This window comes from Platichthys flesus, chromosome 7, assembly GCF_949316205.1.
Source record: "Platichthys flesus chromosome 7, fPlaFle2.1, whole genome shotgun sequence".
Taxonomy (NCBI): Eukaryota; Metazoa; Chordata; class Actinopteri; order Pleuronectiformes; family Pleuronectidae; genus Platichthys; species Platichthys flesus.
In genome coordinates, this window is record NC_084951.1 from 26,625,721 (window position 1) to 26,653,418 (window position 27,698).

The following is a 27,698-nucleotide window of genomic DNA, read 5'->3' on the forward strand; positions in this document are numbered from 1 at the left end:
ATGTACGAGGAGAACCGAGCAGGTAAGATGTTCCAGATGTTTGTGTTGCAGCTGTTTGTGTGTATGTGTGTGAACCGGTTCACTGATCAAACAGTGGATTCGTTGAACAACGTGTGTGCATCTGAAATATCGATCTGCTGATCAGCAGAAAATGAATCAGTAATAACGGTGATGTGATTTTTAACAGCTGGTGATTCATTGATCAGACAAACATCTGCAGCGCCAACAGATGTTTTGAAATATCAGAAAAAAACAAATCTCCAAAATAAAAGTTATCAATTCAATTTTTACACTTTCACTTTCTCTTTTATTTAAACACCTGCTTTAAATGCTCTGAACTTTCTCTGGAGCTTTAACCACATCTCTCTGTCCTCAGCAGAGGTGACCATCACAACATTATTTTTTTAAATGATCTATTTAGCTTAACAAAGACATGAAGGTGTTTTCCGACATGAACTCAACCACAGACATGTTCCTGATATGTTCCTGTCGTGTTCTTGACGTGTTCCTCTCATGTTCCTCACAAGTTCCTCACATGCTCCTCACATGTTCTTCACATGTTCTGCTGTTTCTGGATGTTAGTACTAATGTCAGAGTCAGTGTCTCTGGCCATTTTCTGGATCTTGTCCTGCAGCTTCTCAGTGAAATGTGTGTAACATGTCAGGGTGAGTCCATGTGAGGAACCAGCAGGACAATGTGTGGAAGCTTCCGAGTGATCTCAGGATGAAGAAGAGGAGTCGTTCACGTAGAAGATGAAGACGTCAACTTGGAAACACAAGGAGATTCCAGATCTTCTGGTGATGAGGGCCGACGCCGGTGTTGATGAGCTGTAAACAACAACACTGATCTTTACACAGCAGAGTTTATACTTCATGTCCCGCCTCCTGCTGCTCTACAGGCTCCGCCTCCTGCCGCTCTACAGTTCATGTGTTCATGTCTATAAACAGCTTCTGTCTGATTCTGGTTTTCCTTATGAACTCAGAACCTGTGTCAGTCCTGAGTGAACAGATTATTATTATTGTTCTGGAACACGTGGCCACTTACATATAAACATCAGGTGTGAACAGACGTACAGATATATTTGATGTGATTCGGTGCAGCTTGATTGATTGAAGGGTCCGTGGGGCTTCACTGAGTGACGTTTTAATTGTTGATGACGTAAGAGATAATGACATCATCAGGAAGTGATGTCACGCATAGGCAAGGTCTGAAGCCGCGTTACAGAAAAAACTCAGATGTTGGAGTTTTCCAACCTCCGACTTGTGAGCAGTAGGAGGAGGAGAAACAGTGCAATGGAACGCTACTCGAAGTCGAAGTGGCGACTTGTGAACTCGGGGAAATGTAATCATCTGACTTCACACAACAATGGCGGCGCTCATGTAGGCGTGGATACTGCGGCGCTGAGGCCGTCGACCCTCTGTTGAGAGACGGAGCCAGATTCTCTCCCTCGTTTGTATTGAATGTGTTTCCAACACGTAAAATGTCGGTTGCCTCTTCCCTCGTCTTTGTTTCTGTATGAACGGAGAAAAGGTTTCAGCTGAACTGTTTCATCACGAGACAAATAAACAAATCAGCTTCTCACGGTCACACATGTTGTTTACATCTGATGTCATCACCTTGGAATATCCGACAGTTGTCTTGAACGAGCAGAAGTTGAATTGTGCGACCGAAACAAATTCACAACATCTTTGGTTGTTTTTGATAAAGATGAGTTGATGACTTTTTGCATCATGTGTCAAACTTTCATGTTGAGTTGGATTGAAAACAAATCTGATTGTTTTTTGTTTCGTCTTCACCTCGTTCTGTTCTGGGGTCAGTTCTCAACAAGAAACAGAAAGTTCAGTTGGCTGTCGGGTCCTTACACTGAGGATTAGAGCGCCACCTGCTGCTCTGGAGGGCTCTGGTGTTTTGGTGTTTGATGATTTGAAGCGAAGGCTGAGCCGCTCTGGACGAATCAGTGATGAATCCTCATTTACTGATGGTCAACGCCGACTTGACGCTGTGGCTCAGAGTTCATCTTTGATCACATTCAAACCAAATTCTGTTTCTGAGTCCAGGAGCCTGGATGTGTCAGATCAGCGTCCTGATGAAATGTAAGATGACCTGTGGAGAAGAGGTCAGAGGTCAGAAAACGGAGCTTGTTGAGTATTTCACGTTCTCACAGCTGCAGAAGGTGTGAGACCTTTGACCTTGTGTGTCACATGACTGCTTGTCACTGTCATCGAGCTGCCTCATCGACACAACGATTCCTCTGAGTTGAGATGAGACGCTCACTCGCTCATTAATCCTCAGCTTCTGACCCAGGATCAGATCTGCTCTCTGAACCAAGATGGCCTCCGCCGACCTTCTGACAGTGTTGTCATGGAAATGAGTATTAACATGTGACATCACCTGTTACCACGGCAGCAGAGTTAATCCACCTTTTGTTCTGGCCATGAAATTAATCTTATTAAAACTTTATTTAAACCGAGGAGACCTTTCATCCTGATGAAATGAGACTGAGACACACACGTCGCCTCATACACACGTAGCTTCACACAGACACACACACACACACACACACACACACACACACACACACACACTCACACACACACACGTCGCCTCTCACACACACACGTAGCCTCACACACACACACACAAGTCGTCTCTCACACACACACACACGTCGTCTCTCACACACACACTTCATCTCTAACACACACACACGCACACACACATCAACACACACACACACACACACACACTCACACACACACTTCATCTCTAACACACACACACACACACACATACACACACACACACACACACACACATCGTCTCAAACACACACACACGTCATTTCTCACACACACACACACATTGTCTCAAACACACACATACGTCATCTCTCACACACACACACACACACACATCGTCTCAAACACACACACACGTCATTTCTCACACACACACACACATTGTCTCAAACACACACATACGTCATCTCTCACACACACACACACACATCGTCTCAAACACACACACACGTCGTCTCCTACATGCAGAAACACAGATCACAGGGTGTGTACATCCACCATCTCGTCTCTTGGTGACACTTTATTTACCTGTTGTTCTGAGATTCCTCTTAGCTGTGAATGTGTGTGTTTGTGTGTGTGTGTGTTTGTGTGTGTGTGTGTGTTTTTGTGTGTGTGAGAGAGAGAGAGAGCTTTGCAGCGAAGAAGAAATTCACAAAATGAACCGAGGACCTTCCAGCTGGACCAGGCTGGAGGGCAACACACACACACACACACACACGTACACACACACACACACACAGACACACACACACACACGCACACACACACACACACACACACACAGGGAGACAGGGCAGTGAAAAGTAGGAAGTTAACAAGGCGGATACGGGTCATGTGCGAGTGATGGGATGCCCCATTACACCATCTCTCTCTCACACACACACACACACACACACACGCACGCACACACACACACACACACACACACACACACACTCTGTTGTCAGGATGATGTGAGCTGACTCGGGATAATTCTGGGATAATTAGTCGGTGCTTCTTGTCGTCCTGGGGGTGAAGCAGCTCGTCCACAGGAACCAAACAACGTGACCAACAGTCATGTGACCAGCAGCGTCCAAACCTCAGCTGCTCATCGCTCATTGGACGACCTGCTGAGAAACCGACTCAGAGGTCAGAGGAGGAGAGGCGGTGGTCTAGTGGCAGAAACTTGGACTATGGGCAGAGAAGGTCTCTGGTTCTACTCCACGGAGAGTCAACAAAAGACGAACCTGGATTGATCTGGCCAAAAATCCAAGAGTCTCCCTACCCTGTCTAGTGCCCCTGAGCAAGGCACCTAACTCCCCCAACATCTGCTCCCTGAGCGCCGTACATGGTCGCTCACTGCTCTGTGTGTCCTATAGAGACAGGATGATGTCATGAGCACGTTTGAGGGGTGAACAGATTTTACTAAATTGGACTCGGACGAGGTTCATACATGGAACTGTGGGGAAAACGCTGACTTGAATATTTTAATATTATTTAAATATTAAATTCTGTGGCGTAATTGGTGAGCGAAGATGATGTGATGAGGTTAAAAGTTAAACTGATCTCTTTTTATACATGTCTGTAAATAAACAGCTGGACAGAACAGTAAAGCATTCTGGGAAACACAGGAAATCTAGAAAATGACTAAACAAAAGCAGAGAGAGATAATCTCACTGTTCGTCACTGGTTTGTGTGCGTGTGAGTGTGTGTGTGTGTGTGTGTGTGTGTGTTTGTGTGTGTGTGCGTGTGTTCAGGGTCCTGAGGTTCTAACATATAAATCATGGCCCAGATCACAGACACATACACAGAGAGAGAGAGCGAGAGAGAGAGAGAGAGAGAGAGAGAGAGAGAGAGAGAGAGAGATCTAGGTCACAGCTGTTCACTACAATATTTCTGTTTTCACCTCCTCTGGAAACTCACATCTCCTCCTCTGCTCCTCTCTCCTCTAACCTCTGTCGTTGACCATGTTGTATGTTGTTAACGGACGGTCGGTACTTCCTCCCTCGCAGGGAGCTGATTGGTCAAACGATTGGTCAGGTACCACGTAAAGCTGGGTCCTGGATCCAGTCTTCAGTAAATGGATCCTCAGTTTCAAGAAGGTTCAGACCTTTAGCCTTTTCAGTCTTAATATCAGCAGGTGTGAAAGGTTCCTCAGACACGGTCCAGACCAACAGATCAGAATCTAGTTCGACAAAAGAGGGGTTCTGGGTCTGGATCAAACTGAACCTGGTTCTGTTGGTTTGCAGTGAAAACACTTTCTTGTATAGTTTGGACTTTTGGACAAATCACAGGAAGTAGAGACAGAATTAAACAATAGAAGAAGAAACAGAAGAGGAAGCAGCTCACAGGATTGACTTCAATCAAATGAAGTGATTAACAGAGCAAATGCTAATTAAAGAACGACCTTCTTCTGTGGAGGATCACGACCTGATCTGAGGCCATCATGTTTCTTCTGTGTCTGTCTCCAGGTGCCGGGCGCAACGGCTACACCAAAGCAGTGGATGGAGAGGAGGGGGGAGGAGAGGGGGAGAAGGAGGAGGAGGGAGGAGAGGTGGATGGAGAAGGAGGAGAAGGCGAGGAGAGGGATGGAGAGTGGGACGAAGAGCTGGACGGAGAAAACGAGGGAGGTGTGAGGATGACAAGAACCGACACGCTCCACTCGACCACAAGTTCGACTGGAACGCAGAGGAGGAGAGGACTACACGCTAAGAAACAGGTGAGACAACACGCTAAGAAACAGGTGAGACAACATGCTAAGAAACAGGTGAGACAACACACTAAGAAACAGGTGAGACAACACGCTAAGAAACAGGTGAGACAACACGCTAAGAAACAGGTGAGACAACACGCTAAGAAACAGGTGAGACAACATGCTAAAAAAACTGGTTAGGCTACATGCTCAATACAGGGGAGACAACACCCTAAGAAACATGTGTCGAAGATGATGATGATGTTGATGATGATGATGATGATGATGATGATGATGATGATGATGATGATGAGGATGAGGATGATGATGATGATGATGATGATGATGATGATGATGATGATGATGAGGATGAGGATGATGATGATGATGATGATGATGATGATGATGATGATGAGGATGATGATGATGATGACGATGTTCTTCCTCCTCAGGTGCAGGGCAGTAATAAGGTCCAACGAGCTCCTCGAGCTTTATATTGTCTGAAACTGAACAATCCAATCAGACGAGCCGCTCTCTCTATCGTCGAGTGGAAGTATCCTTTACTTCGACCAATCACCTGTCGGCTTCAGATCGATCAACTCGTTCATCTGCTAACGAGCAACATGAGTCATCATTTGTATTACTGCTGAGTGTTCATTTACTATTGTATGCTAACTCTATGCTAGCTCTATGCTAACACGTACTTCACACTGTAGATATGCTCAGTTTCCTTAATGCATCTCTCAGACCCTTTGATATCTTCATCCTGTTAGCCATCTTTGCTAACTGTGTCGCTCTGGGAGTTTCCAAACCGTTTCCTGAGGACGACTCCAACTCCACCAACCACGACTTGGTGAGACACAACAATAGTGGTGCTACGCAACAATACAACTAAATGATTATACTACTGCACAACTGCACTGCTACACAACTACACAACTACAAGAATTACTCCTTAGGACGACTCCAACTCCACTAAACATGACCTGGTGAGACACAACACTATACAACTATATACTAATACACTACTGTACAACTACTCGGTTATAACTACACAACTATTCAGTTACAGCTCCTTCCCAACTTCCCCCCTGCTTCCAGCCACTGTGCTAAGCTAGGCTAACGTGTTACCCTGAACGAAACACTGCTCACGGCTGTTAAAGGTTGAAGGATAGATTCAGGAAGTGAGTGACAGGTCTGTGATCGGAGATGATCGGCTGAGTTTCTGCTTCATCGCTCTCTCTCCTCTCGATGTCGGTGTCTCTCTACCTTCAGTGACTGTTTATGAAGTCACTTTACATCGAGGTCACCGCTGTGTGTTTGGGTTAGAGTGTTAATTAAGTGAAAATGAATAATACACCATGATGCTAAGCACTTTGTGGGTGTTATGATGTTCTGTTGTGTGAGTGGAGCATGTGCTCTGCGTTTCAGGAACAAGTGGAGTACGTCTTCCTCATCATCTTCACCATTGAGACCTTCCTGAAGATCCTGGCCTACGGTCTGGTGATGCACCCGAGCTCCTACATCCGCAACGGCTGGAACCTGCTGGACTTCGTCATCGTCATCGTCGGGTGAGAAAACACAGGAACCGTTCTTTAGAAGTTCTGTGTTTAGAAGTTGAAGGTCCAGGATGTTGAAGTTGAGTGTGAAACGAATGGTGGCCATCTTGGCTAGGTAGTGGAGGGAGAAGGGCCATCAGCTTATTAACAAACAAAAATGGTGTCAGAGGATTGCATGGCAGCCGTAGTTTCCAGGTCACGTGACACGGCGGGCGCACCCCTTCAATTTGTAATGTTCCAACTGGAACCAGGTTTAGAGTTAGGTTTTATCTGAAGATCGAAGTTAAGTTTTTGAAGTTAAGGTGAAGCTTAGGAACACATTATGCGTGTGTGAGTGTGTGTGTGTGTGTGTGTGTGTGTGTGTGTGTGTGTGTGTGTCAGCGGTAAATCTGATGTGATTGCAGTAAACTCCTCTGACCAGCGGAGGAACAACCCCTGCAGCGATGCCTCAGTTTATCTCCTCAGTTTTCTGGCGTTGAGTTAATGTGACAGTCGACTGAGTTCAGTGTAACTCGGCTCTAAATACACACATCTCCTCAGCTGCAGGAAACTCCTCCTGTCACTTTAAAAACACAGGAAGTTGACCCCAACTAACCACTGAGAGGGCGGAAGACAAAGATCTCCTCCAGGATCCCACAGCTCTGGTTCTCTTTGAGGAACATGCAGCTCTGGTTCTCCCTGAGGAACATGCAGCTCTGGTTCTCATTGAGGAACATGCATCTCTGGTTCTCCTCCAGGAACCCACAGCTCTGGTTCTCCCTGAGGAACATTCAGCTTTGGATCTCCTCCAGGAACCCATAGCTCTGGTTCTCCTCCAGCAACATGCAGCTCAGGTTCTCCTCCAGGAACCCACAGCTCTGGTTCTCCTTGAGGAACATGAAGCTCTGGTTCTCATTGAGGAACATGTAGCTCTGGTTCTCATTGAGGAACATGCAGCTCTGTTTCTTCTCCAGGAACCCACAGCTCTGGTTCTCATTGAGGAACATGCAGCTTAGGTTCTCCTCCAGGAACCCACAGCTCTGGTTCTCCCTGAGGAACATTAAGCTCTGGTTCTCCTCTAGGAACCCACAGCTCTGGTTCTCCCTGAGGAACATGCAGCTCTGGTTCTCATTGAGGAACATGCAGCTTAGGTTCTCCTCCAGGAACCCACAGCTCTGGTTCTCCTTGAGGAACATGTAGCTCTGGTTCTCATTGAGGAACATTCAGCTCTGGTTCTCCTCCAGGAACCCACAGCTCTGGTTCTCCCTGAGGAACTTTCAGCTCTGGTTCTCCTCCAGGAACCCACCGCTCTGGTTCTCCCTGAGGAACATGAAGCTCTGGTTCTCATTGAGGAACATTCAGCTCTGGTTCTCCTCCAGGAACCCACAGCTCTGGTTCTCCTTGAGGAACATGAAGCTCTGGTTCTCATTGAGGAACATTCAGCTCTGGTTCTCCTCCAGGAACCCACAGCTCTGGTTCTCCTTGAGGAACATGAAGCTCTGGTTCTCATTGAGGAACATTCAGCTCCGGTTCTCCTCCAGGAACCCACAGCTCTGGTTCTCCCTTATTAGCTTGCAAAAGAGCTACTAAAAACAGAGCAGTGATGTGTTGCTGCACTGATGAATTCTTAAAAATAAAAAAAGGAACAACAGAGAAAAGACGACGTATGAACATATGAACATATGAACATATGAACTTATGAACATATGAACATATGAACATGGGGGACGTCTCAAAATGAACAAATTAAAACGAAGCAGATAGAATATAAAACAGAGCAGCAGCCGTCCCCCGCTGAGGTCACAGAGCGTCCTCGGGTCCCGGGCTCGTCCCGTGTGACGCTCCTGAACGTCCCCGGGCCAAAGATGATTAAAACTGTTGTCATGGTAATGCTGCCTGAGTGCTCTCTTTTCCAATTTATATTCATGGACGACCCACGAGGGTCTCTCTCTTGACTTTGTGTTTGACTCTGTAGGGACGATCAAATCACTGTCTCAGTCAAGACGCTGAGTTTAAAGACACATCAGGTGGAATTCAGTTTCAGACTTTCCACACTGTTATTTTCAAACGATCAGATTTGTGTGCAGACGTTATTTTCCTCTCTGCAGCAGTAATCACGAAGGCTTTAGTGACTCTCAGATCTCGATTTGACGTCATCCAGCAGCAGTTGTTTCTCACTGTCCAAACTTTCTAAAATCAATGTGGATTCTTCATGGTGTGTTTCCACTGTGACCAGACCCCCGACAGGCAGAACCATAACATTAACGTCCACAGATACCAACCACGACTCTGTTTCCGTTGCTACTTCCAGCTTCAAACTGTTTGATGAGCTGGATGATTTCTGTAAATCTTTTTCTTCTTCTGTTGTTTTTGCAGATTGTTCAGCGTCGTCCTGGAGACTATGACTCATAAGTCTGGCGAGCAGGCGACCACTCACCACGTCCCGGGGAAACCTGGAGGTCTGGATGTCAAAGCTCTGAGAGCCTTCAGGGTCCTGAGGCCCCTGAGGCTGGTCTCTGGAGTCCCCAGTGAGTCTGCTGGATCGGAGGGTCTGTCTGTGTGTGTTTTGTGTATTTGTACACCTGTTTATCTTTGTGTGTCTGTCAGGTCTGCAGATCGTGTTGAACTCCATCATGAAGGCGATGGTTCCTCTGCTTCACATCGCTCTGCTGGTTCTCTTCGTCATCATCATCTACGCCATCATTGGTCTGGAGCTCTTCATCGGACGCATGCATCGGACCTGCTACTACATGGGAGCAGGTACGCACACACACACACACACACACACACACAGCTGAGTTCACACCTGTGCATATAGAACTGAATAGATATCGGTTGATCTTTACCAGACACCTACGTGGAGGACGACCCGGTGCCGTGTGCGTTTGCCGGTCACGGTCGTCAGTGCACCGTTAACGGCACCGAGTGTCGAGGGAGGTGGGACGGTCCCAATGGAGGAATCACCAACTTCGACAACTTCTTCTTTGCCATGTTGACCGTGTTCCAGTGCATCACTATGGAGGGGTGGACCGACGTGCTGTACTGGGTAAAACTAACTTTTAACATTTATTTTAACAAATGAGTCAAACCTGCGTGTCATGGTCACGTCCTCCTCACTTCCTGGACTCTCCTGTCGGTGCAGATGAACGACGCCATCGGCTTTGAGCTGCCCTGGGTCTATTTTGTCAGTCTGGTGATTTTCGGCTCGTTCTTCGTTCTCAACCTGGTGCTGGGAGTCCTCAGCGGGTTCGTCTCCATATTTCTTTGAAACATTTTCCGAAGCAGAACCTCACTGGTCCGTCTGTTTGTGATATAACTGGAGTTTGAACCTGTGACCCGTACAGAGAGTTCAGTAAAGAGAGGGAGAAGGCGAAGGCGCGGGGAGATTTTCAGAAGCTGCGCGAGAAGCAGCAGATGGAAGAAGATCTGTGTGGATACATGGACTGGATCACTCAGGCTGAGGACATGGACGATCTGGACGAGGACGGAAACCCACGTAAGACGGGGACGGTGTGGTTGTGTCTCTCTTGTCGGTCGTCTTATCCTCATGTTGCTTCAGTTTGACTTGTTAGAACAGTGGAAGGTGAACGACAGACATTTCCTTATTTAATTATAACATCAAGTTAATGGATGTCGATTAATGAGCCAATTAGAGACAATGAGTCTGTCAGTGAAGTCAATGAGGAAGAACGAGCTGCGGGTACATCAGGAAAAAACACTCATTTTATTGTTCATCTAATTATGAACTTATAAAATAATTTCAGCAAATCATTATGACTCAATTAAAAAAACATCTTGTTGTTTCACAAGATCTATCGTCTCATTAAAACAACAAAGACGACATCAGTTGAAAAACTGATTAAACACGAGCAGAGTTCGATCCCCGGTGCTGGACAGTGGACGTCCGGATCGCTCAGGTGGACAGTTTGTCTTCACTGTCCCCTGAATGTGTCTGTTGTTACTGTTTCCTGTCTGTGTCTCAGGTCCGTCTCTGGGCGACCTGTCCGACAAGAAGAGAGGGAAGTTTGGATGGTTCAGTCACTCCAATGACACACACGGTGAGAGACACACACACACAAACACACACACACAACACACACACACACACACACAGTCTAAATGAGGAAACCTTCAGCGTGTCCCTGTATCTGGGTCTGTCTCTGACCCTGTTTCTCAGTGTAATAGATAAATGAGCTGATGTGAACAGTTACACCTGTCTGTGTGTCTTTCTGTTTCTCTGTCTCTGTCTCTGTCTCTGTCTCTGTCTCTGTCTTTGTCTCTGTCTCTGTCTCTGTCTCTGTCTCTGTCTCTGTCTTTGTCTCTGTCTCTGTCTCTGTCTCTGTCTCTGTCTCTATCTGTCTGTCCCTCAGCAAGTCTTCCTGCCAGTGAAACAGGGTCTGAAAACACTGAAAACATTGATGAGGAACACACCAACTGCTGCCAGGCCTGCTGGTAACAATCACACACACACACACACACACACACACACACACACACACACACACACACACACACAGACACACAAACACACACACACACACAGATGCACACATTATTACCTTAATTCTCAAACTGTTGATCAGAGGCTCCAGGTTTTTTATGGCTGCTGGTTTTGTCGCTTGTCGCTTGAGACTAAAGCAACATTATGTTGAAAGCTGGATATTACCCATGATGCTTTGCTCCCTGAAGCAGTAACACATCCCCAAAACTCTGTTTAAACTTCTTCATATTTGACAGTTTCCTGCTGAATATTGGAGATAAACTGTTTGAGGACATAACGTTTGGACAGATGTGGACACACGTCTCTCACATGTCCACAGATGTGTGTCAGGTAACTGATTCAACTTTTTATTGTTTCAGCTCCCAGGTGATGAAGATCAGCTGCTGGTGAGTTCACTGACCATCAGACATACAGGAGATAATGAGAGAGAACGACACACTTCATTGAGCTGCCCCCCCCCCCCCCCCCCTCTCTCTCTCAGTCGGACGTTGCGTCGCTGGAATCGCGTCTGTCGCAGAAACTGTCGCACTGCTGTTAAATCAGTGACATTCTATTGGCTGGTTCTGCTGCTCGTCTTCCTCAACACCTCCCTCAGCGCGTCCGAGCACTACAACCAACCTGACTGGCTGACCGAAGTCCAGGGTAACACACACACACACACACACACACAAACACACACAAACTTACAAATTGTTGACAAATTGTTGAATTTAAAAAAAAAAATCAGAAATTGGGGATTGAAGTGAACATGTGATGAAGTGAACACGTGATGAAGTGAACACATGATGAAGTGAACACGTGATGAAGTGAACACGTGAAGTGAACACGTGATGAAGTGAAGTGAACACATGATGAAGTGAACACATGATGAAGTTAACACGGGATGAAGTGAACACATGATGAAGTGAACACGTGATGAAGTGAACACATGATGAAGTGAACACGTGATGAAGTGAACACGTGATGAAGTGAAGTGAACACATGATGAAGTGAACACATGAGGAAGTGAACACATGATGAAGTGAACACATGATGAAGTGAACACGTGATGAAGTGAACACATGATGAAGTGAACACATGATGAAGTGAACACGTGATGAAGTGAACACGTGAAGTGAACACGTGATGAAGTGAAGTGAACACATGATGAAGTGAACACATGATGAAGTGAACACATGATGAAGTTAACACGGGATGAAGTGAACACATGAGGAAGTGAACACGTGATGAAGTGAACACGTGATGAAGTGAACACGTGATGAAGTGAACACGTGATGAAGTGAACACGTGATGAAGTGAACATGTGATGAAGTGAACACATGATGACGTGAACACATGATGAAGTGAACACATGATGAAGTGAACACGTGATGAAGTGAACACGTGATGAAGTGAACACATGATGAAGTGAACACGTGATGAAGTGAACACATGATGAAGTGAACACGTGATGAAGTGAACATGTGATGAAGTGAACACATGATGACGTGAACACATGATGAAGTGAACACATGATGAAGTGAACATGTGATGAAGTGAACACATGATGAAGTGAACATGTGATGAAGTGAACACGTGATGAAGTGAACACATGATGAAGTGAACACATGATGACGTGAACACGTGATGAAGTGAACACATGAATGAAACTGTCTCTGCAGACATCGCCAACAAGGTGCTGCTGTCCCTGTTCACGTGTGAGATGCTGTTGAAGATGTACAGTCTGGGTCTGGCTCATTACTTCGTGGCGTTCTTCAACCGCTTCGACTGCTTCGTGGTGTGCGGCGGCATCGTGGAGACCATCCTGGTGGAGCTGGGCATCATGCCTCCTCTGGGGATCTCTGTGCTGCGCTGCGTCCGCCTCCTGCGGATCTTCAAGGTCACACGGTGAGAAAACACACGGGAACCTGAACGCATCACGATCCAGGGTCAGGTCACAGTCTCATTTGGGAACAAACAAATAAATACGATGAAATAAAGAGTTTATAAAAATGTGATTTCATTATAATAAACTGTTGATGCTCAGTTTGTGTAGATGAAGATGATTTATCCAAAATATAACTCAAAAAATATGTCACTCTACATCTGCTCAGCCATTGGACGGCTCTGTCCAATCTGGTGGCGTCCCTACTGAACTCGATGAAGTCCATCGCCTCCCTGCTGCTCCTCCTCTTCCTCTTCCTCATCATCTTCGCTCTGCTCGGCATGCAGCTGTTCGGAGGAAAGTTTAACTTTGACGAGACGCAGACCAAGCGCAGCACGTTTGACGCCTTCCCACAGGCGCTGCTCACCTGCTTCCAGGTAACACCCCCACTCTGTCACCTCATGCTTTCATCCTGGTTTTAGTCTGAGGTCATGTGGCGTGTAGGGGGCGTGTAGGAGGCGTGTCACTGACGCTGACTGTGTGTTTAGATCCTGACAGGCGAGGACTGGAACGTGGTCATGTATGACGGCATCATGGCGTACGGCGGCCCCGTGTTTCCAGGGATGATCGTCTGTGTTTACTTCGTCATCCTCTTCATCTGTGGCAACTGTATCTTTCACTGTGAGGCGTTCACTGACTCACTGAACACAGGAACATCCGGTCTCAACTCATTCATTCATTCTGTCCATCAAAGGCAGCGCTGACTGTCTAAACCAGACTGTCGACATCACAGCTCGCAAAACTGAAGCCAAATCATCTGTATCGCCCCCTAGTGGCTGACTGCAGTATAGATCGTAAACCCTGTCTCCTCCATGTTAGCTCATGAGACATGGACTAAACCAAAAAATCATTGCAATCAAGTGCAACAAATGAATCTAGTGTGTGATGCTTTGTCCTGCACAGTGTTGAGCGTTTCATGTTCTTAGCGTGTGTCAGACATCCTGCTGAACGTCTTCTTGGCCATCGCTGTGGACAACCTGGCCGGAGGAGACGGAGACGACAAGAAGAAAGAGTGAGTGATGGAGGGGGAGGCGGGGGAGGAAGAAAAGGGGGGATGAGAGGGGGTTCACTTCCTGTTTTCCTGTTTTTCCTGCAGTAAGAAGAAGGAGGGAGTGAAGGAGGAGGAGGTGGGGGCGGTTGAGGAGGAGGAGGAGGTCGAAGACGAAGAAGTGAAGGTTTGTAACAAGCAAAGTAACTAAGTACATTTACTTAAGTGCAGTTCTGAGGAATCTGGTTTAATCTGTTTCTCTAAAGCCTGTTTGTTCTGACACACTTCAACCAGATTATGATCAAAATACCAAGGGTGTGATTGGTTCTTCCCTGTTCACTGCAGGTGGACATCGATGAAGACACCGAGTATGAGGAGGAAGAGGAGCTTCCTGAAGGAGAAGACGGTCAGTTCAGATTTCAGTCACGTGTCAAATGTTCTTCAACCTTCGACATGAGCTCCATCAGAGATGTCAGGATGTGCATGATGATGAACATGATAATCACATGATATTTATACATTTCCTCCTCCCTGCTCGTCAGATGCGGGGGTCCAGTTAAAGATTGCCGACCTTGCTCCACCTAAGGAGAAGGTCCTTCCAATCCCAGAAGGCAGTGCGTTCTTCTGCTTAAGCAAAACAAACCCGTAAGTCTATTTACCACATGGGCGTGTTCTGCCTCCTGTAACTGAGTAACCTGAAACTTAAGTTTTATGCAAAAGAGGTCAATCATTTCTTGTATTTTTATATATGAAATTCAAACAGCTCTCTAAAAGATCTAATCTGGTTCTTCTAGCGCCCTCTGCAGCCACACGTGTTCGAGTGATTAAAGGCTTATTTACGCTCAAAGGAAACTCTCCGTTCTTTGCGTCTGCAGTTGTTTACGTCTTCTGAAAGTTTACGGACTAAACAGCTGAGACTGAGGCGGTACCACTGGGAGCAGTCGTCAGGTTCTGTCATTAGTTATATTGGTGATATGAATTAGCCGTCCATATGTAGTGACGTATTTAAATGCTAAAGGACACATGGAAATATGTGGACAGTAACGGTTACATCATTTGAAACTGACGTCTCTTCATATGAACGATAGGAATGAAAGGGGCAGTATTCTCTATATTCCCGATCAGTGCAGATCTTCTCTTCCTCAGTTTCTGCATTATTTGAAACTTGGTTAGTGTTGAACAACTACAGCTCCCATGATGCTTTTACAGCCTGTGTGATGTCTCTCTCTGTCTCTGTCTCTGTCTCTGTCTCTGTCTCTGTCTCTGTCTCCAGTATCCGTGTGGCCTGTCACACTCTGATCCATCACCACATCTTCACCAACCTCATCCTCGTCTTCATCATCCTCAGCAGCTGCTCATTGGCTGCTGAGGATCCAATCAGAGCCCACTCCTTCAGGAACAACGTGAGTCAACACAGAGTTTATGATTTTAATGAGCGACAGACACAAACATGATGCTGGTGTCATGTCCGTGCAACACAAGTTTAATCTCTGACGTTATCATCAAATATTATTAAATAACTAGCATTGATGCTAAGCTAACATTGAAAGTCAAACCCGAGTTAGCATCGTGTCTGGGGGCTTGTGGGAGAATCTGATTTGAGACTCGGAGCCAATCAGAGATGAGCGTGGCTCAGCCAGGTCGCTCATGATGTCATCAACACGCCTTGGTGGTTTGAGCTAGGGGCGGGGCTTCAGTAGATTACACAGCAGAAGTGGGTCAGTGACTAACCGGGTTAAAGAGGAAAACGCATGGAAACACAGGGAAAGAGAAAATCACCAGTTCACTCACACACACACACACACACACACACACACACACACACGCACGCACACACACACACACACACACTCGGTGCAGCAGCTGTCTTCATGCAAGACATAGCAATTAGTAGCAGCTGATGAAGGAAACGACTTCTAACATACAATCAACACACGTCTGTACACACACACACACACACACACACTAACCCTGTCTTCATACAAACTTAGTTTGTCTATAATTCCCCTCATTTCCAGAAACTTTGTTCACTGCACTCAGTGTGTGTTTGTGTTTCTAGATTCTGGGTTATGCAGACTACGCCTTCACCTCCATCTTCACTGTAGAGATCCTGTTTAAGGTAAAATCCAAACACCACCTTCAGTTCCTCCAGTCTTCATTTGGTGCTGACAGCTTGTGTCTGTGCTGCAGATGATGGTCCACGGAGCGTTCCTCCACCAGGGCTCCTTCTGCAGGAACTGGTTCAACTTGTTGGATCTACTGGTCGTCAGCGTCTCACTCGTCTCCTTCTTCCTTCAGTCAGTATCAGGATCTGATTCAGTCTAAAGATCACATCAACAAGTGGACACAGCACCAGTTTCTCTCTTTTCTTGTTCTATAAACAGCTGATTTGATCAATATCAGGTTAAAAACATAGAAAGAGGATGTTAACTTATTTCAAACCTGCTCTTACATGAATATATGAATCTATTAAAGTTGTAGTTCAGTTTCTCTCTGCTCCTGTTGATCAGTTTCACATTTTAGATTCAGTTTCATTTGGATGAATTGAACTTTATGAATCTGTTGAAAATTCCTGATTTGACCTTTAAATAAATGTCAGACAGCTCAGACTGATGGATTAGAAGATGAGAGCAGATCATTATCAGTCAGTATTGTGAGTGAGTGCTGCCCCCTGCAGGCAGAGCGCAGTGGACTGACCCACCGTGTGCCTGTGTCTGCAGCTCCAGTGCCATCTCGGTGGTGAAGATCCTCAGAGTCCTCAGGGTGCTGCGACCTCTGAGAGCCATCAACAGAGCCAAAGGCCTCAAGGTAGCTCCACACTGTCCCGAAGCTTCACCTCTGAGCTTCATCCCAAATCTGTGTCCTCCTCATCTCCTCACTCACAGCTGAAACTATATCATCTATTGGTTGAATAGTTTTGCATCAGAATTCGCGGTGGAAGCTGTTTGATGAGTTAGTTCACTAGTTATCAGTAAACTGTGTGAGGACGTTGTGTCGGAGAGCTCTGATCATTTTGTGTGTGTGTTGCAGCACGTGGTCCAGTGTGTGTTTGTGGCCATCAAGACGATCGGAAACATCATGATCGTCACGACTCTGCTTCAGTTCATGTTCGCCTGCATCGGAGTTCAGCTGTTCAAGGTTGGTCACGTGTCTCCGGTGTTTACACTCAACCACAGACTGAAAACAAAGATGGACGACACGACGGCTCCCAAAAGTGAAGCCAAAGTGTCTCATCCACCCCCTGGTGGCCGGCTGCGGTGTAGGTCATAAACCCCACCTCCTTCATGCTGACCAATAAGAAATGGACCAAAATAATAAAAATCAAATATGACTTTAAACGATTTCACCCCAAAAGATGGCAGCGTTCTTATCCAAGATAATATGGCTTTAGTTTTGTAGAGGAAGTTGACAGTTGATGTCGTCCATCTTTATTTACAGTCACTCAGACTCAGTGACCTCATCAGTTACACATCAGGTGACTGACAGAACCCTGATTGGTTAAATGAGTCACATGTTTCCTGTTTTTGTTTCAGGGTAAATTTTATCGCTGTACGGACGAAGCCAAACACACACCTGATCAGTGCAAGTAGGTCGATGCTACACGAGTGACACCGACTTCAGTCTGAAGCTCTGACATGTAACGTGTGTGTGTGTGTGTTTGTGTGTGTGTGTGTGTGTGTGTGTATTAGAGGGACGTTTGTTGTGTATAAGGACGGAGACGTGAATCACCCGATGGTCCGAGTGCGTCTGTGGCAGAACAGTGACTTCAACTTTGATAACGTGTTAATGGGAATGATGGCGCTCTTCACCGTCTCCACCTTCGAGGGCTGGCCAGCGTGAGTGCTCCTTCAAAATAACTTTATTGACACCAGTGTTTGTAGTTACCATCACATGTTAACCCCGCCCACTCCTCTGCAGACTGCTGTACAAGGCCATCGATGCTAACGAGGAGAACTCTGGTCCCATCTATAACTACCGCGTGGAGATCTCCATCTTCTTCATCGTCTACATCATCATCATCGCCTTCTTCATGATGAACATCTTCGTGGGTTTCGTCATCATCACGTTCAGAGAGCAGGGAGAGCAGGAGTACAAGAACTGTGAGCTCGACAAGAACCAGGTAAACTCACCTGTCGCTCACTGTGACGTGTAACTGTGATAATACCATGAAGTGTGAAGCTGTTATCTAGACTCGTTTACCAAGTGCCTCACAAAATACAACAAATGAATGAAATAAAAAGCATTCCAGAAATGTGAGGGAAACCAACAGAAGCTCTGCTGTGTTGAGCTTTAAAAGTTATTAAAAAAATCTAGCAGCCAGCGAGAGCTGCGGTTTATTTTTATAAAAAATACAAACAGCTGCAAACGAGTTACTGAGGTTTGACAAATGTAGAAAGTATTTTGCAATAGTCCAGACGGGATCGACAAAGGCGTGTATGAGCTTTTCTTGGTCAGTAAGAGATGGAACTGATTTAATTTGGAAATATTTCATTGGTGGAAGAGGGAGAATTTAATGATCTCAATTGTATCTGTTTTAGCTGTTGTTTTTATATTGATGCCAGGGGACAGAGAAATGCTCGCGCTTATTTCTGTTTTGTTGGAATTTAGCTGAAGGAAGTGAAATAAAATCCGTTCCTTAAGTGTAGGTTACTGTGAGTAGCTGTCAGTAACTGTGTGTGTCTGTCACTGCAGCGTCAGTGTGTGGAATACGCTCTGAAGGCTCAGCCGCTCAAACTCTACATCCCCAAGAATCCGGTCCAGTATAAATTTTGGTCGATCATCAACTCGACCGGGTTCGAGTACGTGATGTTCGTCCTCATCCTGCTCAACACCGTCACGCTGGCTGTTCAGGTGAGTCCCGCTGCTGCCGCTGCTGGGGTCTGTGCTGTGTTGTGTGCTGAAGTGTGTCAGTAATTGTGTGTCTGTGTTGTACAGCACTATGAACAGTCCAAACGGTTCAGCCACATCATGGACATCCTGAACATGGTGTTCACTGGACTCTTCACTGCGGAGATGCTGCTGAAGCTGCTCGCTCTCAGACTCAGGGTGAGAAAATCGAACGCACCTACAGCTTCATGTTTCCACTTCCTGGCGCTGAACGTGACTCTCTCTCTCTCACAGCATTATTTCATCGACGCCTGGAACTCATTCGACGCCCTCATCGTGGTCGGCAGCGTGGTCGACATCGTGGTCACGGAGTTCAGTGTGAGTGATGAACCTGTGACCCCCACGGTTAATGTTGTTTAACCACATGATGGACATTACAGATATTCATGTGCAGTATATTCATAATGTATATATACGTGTGTGTGTTTATAAAAATATATATACTCACACGTACTTTACATATATACTTGTAACATCTGATTAAAGGTAAATGAGGGTTAATGTAACGTGTGTGCTGCCCTCTGCTGTTTCTGGGAAGAACAACTGTATGTGAAATAATATAGAATTTATTTATTTTAGTTTTATGATCAAATAACAGAAGAGAAGAAATTTAGCTTGTGTGTTTATCCCTGTTTTTTCGTTACCGACCCTCCTGACTGAACTCTCCTCTGATTGGCTCTCAGAGTGGAGAGGACAGCTCTCGTGTGTCCATCACCTTCTTCAGGCTGTTTCGAGTAATGCGATTGGTCAAGCTGCTGAGTAAAGGGGAGGGGATTCGTACGCTGCTCTGGACGTTCATCAAATCACTGCAGGTTAGGGGGCGGGGCTAACAAGGAGGGTCGTATGGTCGATGCCTTGCTTCAGGGTTCAGTGTCATCAGAGCGTCTAACCTCCTCCTCCTCTGTGTTCAGGCGCTGCCATATGTCGCTCTGCTCATCGCCTTGATCTTCTTCATCTACGCAGTAGTTGGCATGCAGGTGAGTTCTAACCCTGACCTGGATGAGTCATCAGTGATGTCAGCGACAGTCTGATGATGTCATCATGTGACGTCATCTTTCCTCCTTTAGACGTTTGGAAAGGTGGCGATGCAGGATCTCACTCAGATCAACAGGAACAACAACTTCCAGACGTTTCCTCAGGCGGTTCTCCTCCTCTTCAGGTCAGATCCTCCTCTTCATCATCTCCATTATCCTCCTCCTACTGTTAATGAACTCTTCATCATCTTCATCACGTTCATCATCATCTTCATGCTCCTCCTCTTCAGGTCAGATCCTCCTCTTCATCATCTCCATTATCCTCCTCCTACTGTTAATGAACTCTTCATCATCTTCATCACGTTCATCATCATCTTCATGCTCCTCCTCTTCAGGTCAGATCCTCCTCCACATCATCTACATTATCCTCCTCCTACTGTTAATGAACTCTTCATCATCTTCATCATCATCTTCATACTCCTCCTCTTCAGGTCAGATCCTCCTCTTCATCATCTCCATTATCCTCCTCCTACCCTTAATCAGCATCTTCATCATGTTCATCTTCGTCCTTAACCTCCTTGTCAAGTCAGATCCTTCTCTTTATCTTCATCATGGTCATCTTCATCCTCCTCCTCGTCAAGTCAAGTCAAATCATACTCTTCATCATCCTCATGTTCATCACCATCTTCATCCTCCTCTTCATGTCAGATCCTCATCTTCATCTTCATATTCATCCTTCTCCTCTTCATCATCCTCTTCCTGACATTGTTGTGTGTGTGTGTTGTGTGTGTGTGTGTGTGTGTGTGTGTGTGTGTGTGTGTGTGTGTGTGTGTTTGTGTGTGTGTGTGTGTGTGTGTGTGTCCAGGTGTGCGACAGGTGAGGCGTGGCAGGAGATCATGCTGGCGAGTCTTCCAGGGAAACGCTGTGACCCAGAGTCCGACTACGAACCAGGAGAAGAATTCAGCTGCGGCAGCAACTTCGCCATCGTGTACTTCATCAGCTTCTTCATGCTCTGTGCTTTCCTGGTCAGATACTACACATATATACATATACATAAATATATATATATACACTGAGTGTGGGGGGGGGGGGGGGTTGACAGCCCTACTATATATATGTATTTATATTTATACTTTGTATGTTTCTCTCTCGTTTAGATTATAAACCTTTTTGTCGCCGTCATCATGGACAATTTTGACTATCTGACACGTGATTGGTCGATTCTGGGACCTCACCATCTGGACGAGTTTAAGAGGATCTGGTCCGAGTACGACCCGGAGGCCAAGTAGGTCACATTATGAAACCATATTAGGAATATCATGTCTGATCCGGATCCACACCAGGATTCTTCCTGTACAAGTTGTTTTTGTGGAATCTTGTAACCAAACAAACAAACGCAGGAGAAAACATAACCTCCTCCAGGTTTTAAGAAGTGAAAGCTCAGTGGAGGAACTGATCAGGATCCGAGGACGATCTCCCAACGGTTTCAACCAGACAAAGAGAGCAACGAGTAATTTCAGTGCGTCTTGAGCGCCCTCTTCAGGTTTAAACCCTCAGTTACACTGAGCCTGGTCCAGCCTGTTGGTTGTTTTAACAGTTTCCAGCAGGTTTTGTTCCAACGTGAAGGTTCAGGTGGACGTTGTGTCTCAGCCGACACTTTGCTGTGTCTCATTGAAGTATTGTTGTGTTATCATTGATCGTCTCGTCTTCTCTTCTGTCAGAGGTCGAATCAAACACCTGGACGTCGTGGCTCTGCTCAGGAGGATTCAGCCTCCTCTGGGGTTTGGGAAGTTGTGTCCTCACAGAGTGGCCTGTAAGGTACAGCTGTCACACATGTGCTCTGTCTCACACATGTTTTATTGCTGGTGTCCCTCAGGGCCCCTGTCTGTTTGAGTCCCTGCCAGAGGTTTCCTGTTAAGCTCATGTTCCTCTTCCTGTCCCTCAGCGTCTGGTAGCGATGAACATGCCTCTGAACGCCGACGGGATGGTGACCTTCAACGCCACGCTCTTCGCTCTGGTTCGCACGGCGCTCAAGATCAAGACTGAAGGTAACTGAGACCTGTAACCGTCATGACATCACAGCCTCCTGGTCCCTCTGCTTCAGTCCACCTGTCCCACTCTATCAAACCACAGTCCACCAATGAGATGCTGATGGGTTCACAGGTCAGAGCTAACAGTCTGCTCCTGGTGGGAGAGTCAAGTTGTGTTAACGTTCACGTCCAGAGGGTTTTATCCTCACAGCTGATTAAGGTTCTGTGTTGAAGATGCTGGAGCCACACGTATTATTACATTACATGTCATTTGACTGATGCTTTTGTCCAAAGCGACTTACAATTAGTACACTCAACATTTATGAGGGGCCATTTAGGGGTTCAGTATCTTGCCAAGGACACTTCGGCATGCAGATGGGGAAGAGTGGAATTTGATCCGGCAACCATCTTCTTGGAGAGCGACCACTCTAGCCCCTAGGCCACACCGCCTAGATGCATAAACACTTGACGCTGGACGTACCTGACGCTTGGTGCTGGCACGGCCGTCACAGGACCATGCTCAGGACACACCATTAAACCGTCTGTCATGCTAACGTACCATGCTAGCTGCCACAACCGTTTGACTCCGCCTCCTCTTTCACATTCACGTGACCTGATCAGCTAGCGCCTCCGTTATCATTTCTATCTGAACCTTCCCACCGTGTGATGCTGCTAGGTAACCCTGAGCAGGAGAACGAGGAGCTGAGGGGGATCATCAGGAAGATCTGGAAGAGAATGAAACCAAAACTACTGGACGAAGTGATTCCACCACACGAAGGTATTATTAATCCTGGTAGTTTGATAGAGAGTCGCAGTACCACTGCTGACCACCAGACTCGTACTGCTCAGCACCAATGCCTTGCCTCATGTCTCTGCAGAGGAGGAAGTCACCGTTGGAAAGTTTTACGCCACGTTTCTGATCCAGGATTATTTCAGGAAGTTCAGGAAGAGGAAGGAGAAAGGAGCTTTGACCGGAGAGCCTGACGCCTCCAACCCGTCTGCCATACAGGTCCGTCTGTGACTGTCCTCCTATACCTGTCCGTCTGTACAGTCAATGACCTCGGACTCACTGTGTGTGTGTGTGTGTGTGTGTGTGTAGTTGTGTAAAGCCGGTCTGAAGACGCTCCAGGATCTGGGTCCAGAGATGCGTCTGGCTCTGAACGATGACCTGGACGAGGATGAGGAGGAGGACGTCATGATGGAGGATGAGGAGCTGGAGGAGAACACTGCTTACAAGGTCTTTATGAACACGCCCCCACATACATGACCTCTGACCTTAACGTGAGGTCAAAGGTCACAATCTTATTCCCTTGTCTGTGTCCTCGCAGGGTGAAAACGGATTTGGACCAGAGAGAGATCGTCGAGGCTCCACCCTGGCCACGCCCACAGGTTAAAACAACGTGCCGATCTCCTAACCCTAACCCCAACCCCAACCCTGACCCTAACCCTGACCCTGACCCTAACCCTGACCCTGACCCTAACCCTGACCCTGACCCCAACCGTAACCCTGACCCTAACCCTGACCCTGACCCTGACCCTGACCCTAACCCTGACCCTGACCCTAACCCCAACCCCAACCCTAACCCTGACCCTAACCCTGACCCTGACCCTGACCCTGACCCTAACCCTGACCCTGACCCTAACCCTGACCCTGACCCCAACCGTAACCCTGACCCTAACCCTAACCCTGACCCTAACCCTGACCCTGACCCAGACCCTGACCCTAACCCCAACCCCAACCCTAACCCTAACCCTAACCCTGACCCTGACCCTGACCCTAACCCTAACACTAACCCTAACCCTGACCCTGACCCTAACCCTGACCCCAACCCTAACCCTAACCCTAACCCTAACCCTAACCCTAACCCTGACCCTGACCCTGACCCTAACCCCAACCCCAACCCTAACCCTAACCCTAACCCTGACCCTGACCCTGACCCTAACCCTAACACTAACCCTAACCCTGACCCTGACCCTGACCCTGACCCCAACCTCATCATGTTAGTTCACATCTCCATAGCAGCTCACCAGTGTGGTTGGTCTGCAGGTCCTGGCGGTGTTGTCGGGGACGGGGGGGTGTCTAATGGGGGTCTGATCCACCGGGTCGGTTCTCTCACTAAGACGCCAAACGGCAGCGACCACGACCAAAATCTTCACCGTGGAGAAAACAGGAGGTCATCTGTCAATCATCATCATCATCAGCGACGCCCATCAGAGAAGAATGGAATCCTGGACCGCGCCCACAAGAGACCGTCCTACTACAAACATGGAAGGTAGGTCCACACGCCACTGACACGTGGAGGAGGCTGTCGGGCTTCCAGTCTTGATTGACAGGTGCCTCAGCCAATCACGCTCTTGTTTTTCAGCAGGAGGGACTCCCGGGACAGATACTGGAGGAACGGGGACACAGAGACGTACGGAGAGCAAGGTTACTACAGCCGAGACGAAGACAACGACAGCATCACTTCCAGAGACAGGTGGCCCGTGTGTGTGTCTGTGTGTGTGTGCGCTAGTGTCTCTGTGTGTGTATGTGCTTGTATGTTAAAACCTGTGTTTTTCAGACATTACCCTGATGATCCTCGAATGTACAGAGACCACTACGATGGACACGCCCCCGACACCAACAACAGCTCCGGTAACGGGGACGGCAGGAGGACGACACGGAGACGCCTACTTCCTGCTACACCTACAGGTGAGAGGACATCCCACAATCCTCCCTGCTTCCAAAAACATACTCTGACTTCATTGTTTATATTTTTATACACACCTGAACTGACATCATCGCTGTGACATCATCACATTGGAGCGGGTGCGTTTGTTTTGTGTTCCCTCGTCAGGTCGGAAGCCGTCGTTTAACATCCAGTGTCTGAGGAGGCAGGGCAGCAGTGATGACCTGCCCATCCCGGGGACCTACCACCCCACCTCGCCGCCACGCCGCACACGCACCCAGGTGACATGAGCCTGTGTGAAGCATGTATGACACACGCACCTGCCTTAATCTTTACTAACATAGAACCCCCCCCGCCCCACCCCACCCCACCCCACCCCCTCTGCCTTGTCAGACTTTCAGCAATTATGATTCTCATCACTCTTCCGGCCGCCCCATGCCGGCCTCCTCGACGTCCTGGGCGAACCCGTGTCCTCGCCGTGGGCGCCTCCTCTACGCTCCCCTCATCCTGGTGGAGGAGGAAGGCAGTCCGTCCTGGGGGGGAGGAGGACCAGGGGGGGAAAGGACGAAGGGGGAAGCAGGAAGAGGTGAGGAAGATGTTTTCACGTCTGTAACTGCTTCATATGACACGTTTGTAGCTTCCATGCTAACAGCTCAGCTACTGACGCTCCACAGTCGTGTTGTCGTGATGCTGCTGTTGCTCAGCAAGCATGACGCAAGCTCAGCAGGTTTGTTGTCGTCTTTCGTCCACCAGGGGTCAGTGTGACAGGAGCAGAACCCAGGCCGGTGTGGTACAGTGGCCCTGCAGGGACGTCAGGTAGGAACGACAAACAACCAAACACTCGATTCCTCTCTTGGCCGTAGTGAAGGGCTCTTGTTCTGAAGGTTCCATGAACGTGACTCTGTTCTCCCTCAGCGCCGCCGCCGCCGCCGTACCGAGCCTACACCACGCTCCGAGTTCCCTCTCAGCTCGGGGCTCAGTTCACGGAGAAGCGAGGATCGGCCGACAGTCTGGTTGAGGCGGTGAGATGTGGACTGGTTCTATCAATCTGATATCGATCTGTGATCGTGTCTCTGATTCTTTCTTCCCTCGCCAGGTTCTGATCTCGGAGGGTCTCGGTCTTTACGCTCGGGATCCGAAGTTCGTGGCGTTTGCAAAGCGAGAGATCGCAGATGCGTGTCACATGACGGTGGATGAGATGGAGTCCGCGGCCAGCGACCTGCTCGGCTCGGCGAGCCACAGTTTACTGAGCAACACCGCCGCCACCGACCCGGCTGCTCTCTACAGCGACGAAGAGCCAATCAGAACGGGGCGTGACGAGGACGAACTAGCTGACGAGATGAACTGCGTGACATCATTTTGAACTTCTGAACCAATCAGGGCTAAATAGGACTGAGAGAGGCGGGACATTTGTAGCCTGTCTGGGTTTGTTTGACAGAGATTTGACCAATCAGAAGAGAGGAGAGAGAAAGGGGTGGGGTTTAATAAAACTGCCAAAAGCCAATTGTGTGTTTTAGGGGTTAAAGGTCAAAGTGGAAGAGGAAGAAGGTGAGGTAGAACAAAATGAAAACAAGATGGAACAAATTTAAAGTAATAAAGGAAGGATGAAGGAGAAGGAAAAAGAGGAGAAGAGAGGAAGAAGACACAAATTCAGCAAAATAGGAAAGAAGGGAAAAATCACCATGAAGATGAAAGAAAGAGAGAAAAGATCAATCAGTGGTTCAGAAGAAAGAGACTAAGAAAGATAAATGGAGGAAGAGGGAAAGGAGGAATACAAATAGTGAATGGAGAGGAAGAGGAAAGTCAAGGAAAAGATCAAAGACATGTCGGCGACACATTTTGTAGTTTGACTCTAATCATCACTGAACAGGAGCCTGAGGGGCAGGGGGGGGGGGGCGCCGGAGGGCCAGAGAGTCAATCAAACCGCTGATGTGTACCCACAATGCACTTCTGCTGTTGTGCGTTGTTTGGTTTTCCACATTGTTCTGTAATTTTATAAAACTTTGAATGAAGTTTTCGAACTTTGTTAACGTTTGTACATAAAGATAAGACTTGACTTGAAATGAAGAGAAGAATTTAAATTGATTCACAGATGCTTTTTCTTAATGTTTATGCAAATGTGTTATCCATTTAATTTCATAGTGGTATTAAAAAGTTTCCTGATGTAAATTGTAAACAGATTTAATTTACTCGTTAGTTTGACTCTTGACTTTCAGCTGAAGTTTAAATCAGACATGTTTCTTCTTTCCTCTGTTTTTCTTCTGGATTTTAACAAACAACCGATTCATTTCATATTTTCTTGCAGTGAAAGATAATTTAACGATCAGTTCTATTAGAGTTCATCTGCAGCAGCCTCACGTCACAGATGTGAAACTCAGATGAAAGTCAACAGTAGCTTCTCTGTGTGGTTTGAATCGGGTCCGAACTGAAGGATCCGTGTTCAGACGTGTGTTTTGATTTCACCACTGTTGAATGATGTGTTGAACTTCCTGACACGTGTGGAGGAAAACATTTCTTAGACTTTAATATGAACATTCATCCTCATCACTGACGGACGATGAAGTGAAAAGCCTTTTTTGTCTCTTGTTGTTTTTTCTACTTGATGTAAGAAGCTCAGTGTCTGTTCCACGTGTTTTCTTTTTCTAAATGTTTGATATTTTTCTATTCTTTCTGAGAGAGACGATTTTTATTAGTTTATTCTCGACAGCTGACAATTCACTGGTGTTTTTGTCTGAAATTATGGTCCCATCAGACTTATGGTTTTTCTTTCCAGCAGTTTGAACAGTTTTTAACAGCTAAGGGCTTTTCATTTTGACGTCTGGATAAAATCCTCAGATGTGGAGACGTGTTCGGCTGAGACGCAGCTCCGTCTGAAACCTTCTTTACCTCAAATAAAGACAGAGAACAAGAAGCACTTTGTCTCCTTTCAACCAACAT

At 47.0% G+C, this 27,698-nt stretch overlaps 1 protein-coding gene across 1 annotated transcript; it reads left to right on the forward strand.

The window, feature by feature from the left end:
- Nucleotides 1–27,672, forward strand: cacna1fb (calcium channel, voltage-dependent, L type, alpha 1F subunit). Its single transcript, XM_062391050.1, is given in 50 exon segments — nucleotides 1–22; nucleotides 5,030–5,277; nucleotides 5,703–5,803; nucleotides 5,998–6,103; nucleotides 6,682–6,821; nucleotides 9,165–9,316; nucleotides 9,396–9,548; nucleotides 9,638–9,834; nucleotides 9,931–10,034; nucleotides 10,133–10,284; nucleotides 10,772–10,846; nucleotides 11,159–11,240; nucleotides 11,649–11,675; nucleotides 11,771–11,931; nucleotides 12,951–13,176; nucleotides 13,383–13,590; nucleotides 13,702–13,822; nucleotides 14,150–14,266; nucleotides 14,545–14,607; nucleotides 14,744–14,846; nucleotides 15,475–15,604; nucleotides 16,261–16,320; nucleotides 16,392–16,498; nucleotides 16,922–17,009; nucleotides 17,232–17,339; nucleotides 17,735–17,787; nucleotides 17,891–18,037; nucleotides 18,120–18,321; nucleotides 18,894–19,052; nucleotides 19,137–19,247; nucleotides 19,323–19,406; nucleotides 19,772–19,900; nucleotides 20,000–20,065; nucleotides 20,156–20,247; nucleotides 20,928–21,087; nucleotides 21,220–21,347; nucleotides 21,784–21,880; nucleotides 22,008–22,110; nucleotides 22,769–22,870; nucleotides 22,971–23,101; nucleotides 23,192–23,329; nucleotides 23,421–23,481; nucleotides 24,140–24,365; nucleotides 24,462–24,569; nucleotides 24,654–24,784; nucleotides 24,930–25,042; nucleotides 25,155–25,356; nucleotides 25,512–25,577; nucleotides 25,677–25,783; nucleotides 25,858–27,672. Coding segments are annotated over 50 exon segments (6,234 nt in total). The 3' UTR covers nucleotides 26,125–27,672.
- The last annotated feature ends 26 nt before the right edge of the window (nucleotides 27,673–27,698 follow it).